The sequence below is a fragment of the Anneissia japonica genome, unplaced genomic scaffold (genome assembly GCF_011630105.1).
Source record: "Anneissia japonica isolate Jap-2015-1 unplaced genomic scaffold, ASM1163010v1 scaffold287726_len2788222_cov184, whole genome shotgun sequence".
Taxonomy (NCBI): domain Eukaryota; kingdom Metazoa; phylum Echinodermata; class Crinoidea; order Comatulida; family Comatulidae; genus Anneissia; species Anneissia japonica.
Window position 1 is genome coordinate 1,286,661 of NW_022705125.1, and position 2,481 is coordinate 1,289,141.

At 27.6% G+C, this 2,481-nt stretch overlaps 1 protein-coding gene across 1 annotated transcript in view; it reads right to left on the minus strand.

Moving 5' to 3' along the window:
- The window catches only part of LOC117105285 (neuronal acetylcholine receptor subunit alpha-9-like), a 9,743-nt gene extending 7,559 nt beyond the window's left edge, over positions 1–2,184 (minus strand). Inside the window, exon 1 of the mRNA XM_033246395.1 lies at positions 2,145–2,184. Coding sequence (XP_033102286.1) covers positions 2,145–2,153 — 9 coding nt within the window. The 5' untranslated portion in view covers positions 2,154–2,184. The remainder of the gene's footprint in view (positions 1–2,144) is intronic.
- Positions 2,185–2,481: the final 297 nt, after the last annotated feature.

The window sequence follows — 2,481 nt, forward strand, 5'->3', positions numbered from 1 at the left end:
CATATATATATATAGGCCTATATATGGGTATGTGTGAATGTATATGTGTATATATAATATATATTTAAAATTTTAAAAAATGGTATTCTTTCATTTCATGAAGATTATATTAAATAAAGTATGCTAATTATAATGATATACCGTATAATGTGATATTTAAAAAAAAATAAAATTATTCTATTAAACAATTTAAATTATATTTAGTTCCAAATTACTGTACCTTTATTCGATTATACACGTTACTGGTTGTATAAAAAAAAAAAAACAGTAATACCATGAAGGTAATGAAAAAAGATGAAAAAAAAAAATCAATATAGAAGGAAATATTGTACTGTACTGTACTGATTGTTTGAATAAAGGTGGTGGTTACGCCACGAAAGAGAAAAAAAACTGTAAGCCAGTTGTCAATAATTCTGTAAACGGTTTATTATTAAACAAATTTGTTATAATTATTTTGAAAACCAATGAATTATGAATTATCTAATAAAATAACGTTAATAATATAATAAAACGTTTAAAATCCACCGTTTTTGGTGATTTTCACACGACCATTTTGGATTAGGCTAATTTGAATGAAATTTTTGGATTAATTATGAAAAAAGAAATAATTGCAAAATAGACTATAAAATTGGGTATATAACATTTAGGTAGGCCTATATATATTATATATAAAGAGAAAAGAAAATTGTGGTTTTATATAGACCTATGTATATATATACTATATACTATATATATATATATATATATATATATATATGGTTTAAATACATTAAAATTAACTGAAGGTGGTAAGAAAAATCATCAATTTGCATTGTCGTCATAGAAATATTTATGACGTCATCATCCAATCCAGCATTTTAATTAAGTACCGTATACAATTTTTGTTGTACTGTGCGTTAGAAAACATTAACCTGTTCACAATAGATACGGTAATAAGCTGTAAACTATTACTCTAATAGTCGTGTCAAGTTCTTTGATCTTTTCATTCTAATTTCATTAGTCAATTTCAAAGTCTATACATCAGTTTAGAGTCGTATAATTATTGGTTCTCATTGGCCTTAGCATCCTTTTCGTATGTAGCCCACCGTTTCAATTTAATTAATATCCGGTAGATGCTAAAATTATTTTGTAGTATTTTTTAATAATAGACGTTTTATAGGATTTATATGATTTGATAAGACAGTAATGTCATAATATTAATTTGATATTTAATATATCTTTAAACTTTAATCGGTCTTCTAAGTACAATATTACTAATATTATAAGTATATTTAGTAATAAAACTCAATTACACGAAGATATCTTGGATAATAAGTACAGTGACAGGTAGAAGACGACATTGTCATTGTTATTGAAATTCATGTTTGATGTAACATGAATTGACCGTAAATTCACCATTAATTTAATAATGTACTCTCAATGCAGTTTACATCGCTCATATTCATATCATATTATTATAGGTAAACTCATGATGTTTTCAACTTTTGTTACATTTTGAATGTTTTATACCGAATAAGTAAACAAATTATAATAAGAGTAAAAGGAAAAATATTGAAAAACAACAATGACTGGATTTCGGTAGATATACAAATTTGATAAGTAACCTAAAAAGTAAACGTAAGTAAACAACCAGAAATGGAACCAGAGCTTTCGGACACTAGTCCTTCCTCAGTGGCGAGTGTGTAAGGGTAGAAAAAGCCATAGTATAAAGTCAGGCGAGAATGATTAGAAACAATTAGTCTGTGTGGGATAGGGCAGTGAGAGTGAATAAACAGCGTGGACAAGAAAGCCAATACTAAACTTTAGAGGACGCCACTATAATCATTTAATAATACTGCACAACGGAACTGAGTATTCATTTCTGTTGTGCAGTATTGTTATATAACCATATGATAATACTGCACAACGGAAATTTGCGTTTTCTCCTGTAGTCTTTGTCAACGCTTGATTTTTGTGTCCTCATAATAAAAAAAGAAGAAAATAAATTCATTTTCAAACATTAATAATATAAACATTCATAAAATTAATTTCCCTTTTGCTCGGGTTATCTCTATTGCAACAATTTGCCACCGGCAAAGTACCAGGTAATTTCGTTAATGGTCAATGACAGAGTGTAGATACTGTAATTAATATAAGAAACTTACAGTCCTCATCCAACCGCTGATTGTTAATTCTTGTCTTTTTTCCACCTGTAAGAGACAACAGCCCGCCATAGAAAGTAATTTCAATATTTGATTAAAACATTACTCTGCGTCAAGTGAAGATGCTTTAATCTTGGGTATCTCCTTGACATATATACAGTATTTCTATATGTAGAATAGGAGTATAAGATTGTGTATGAAATAAACTTTACTTTCATCTTCATTCCTGAAGATGAACTAATAAAGTTTGAAATAATGAATCACAAAGCCTTGTATCATTTTTTTTTTCATTTATTTCATACTATCGTATTTCAAACTTACCGGTTAAACCCATGGTTGC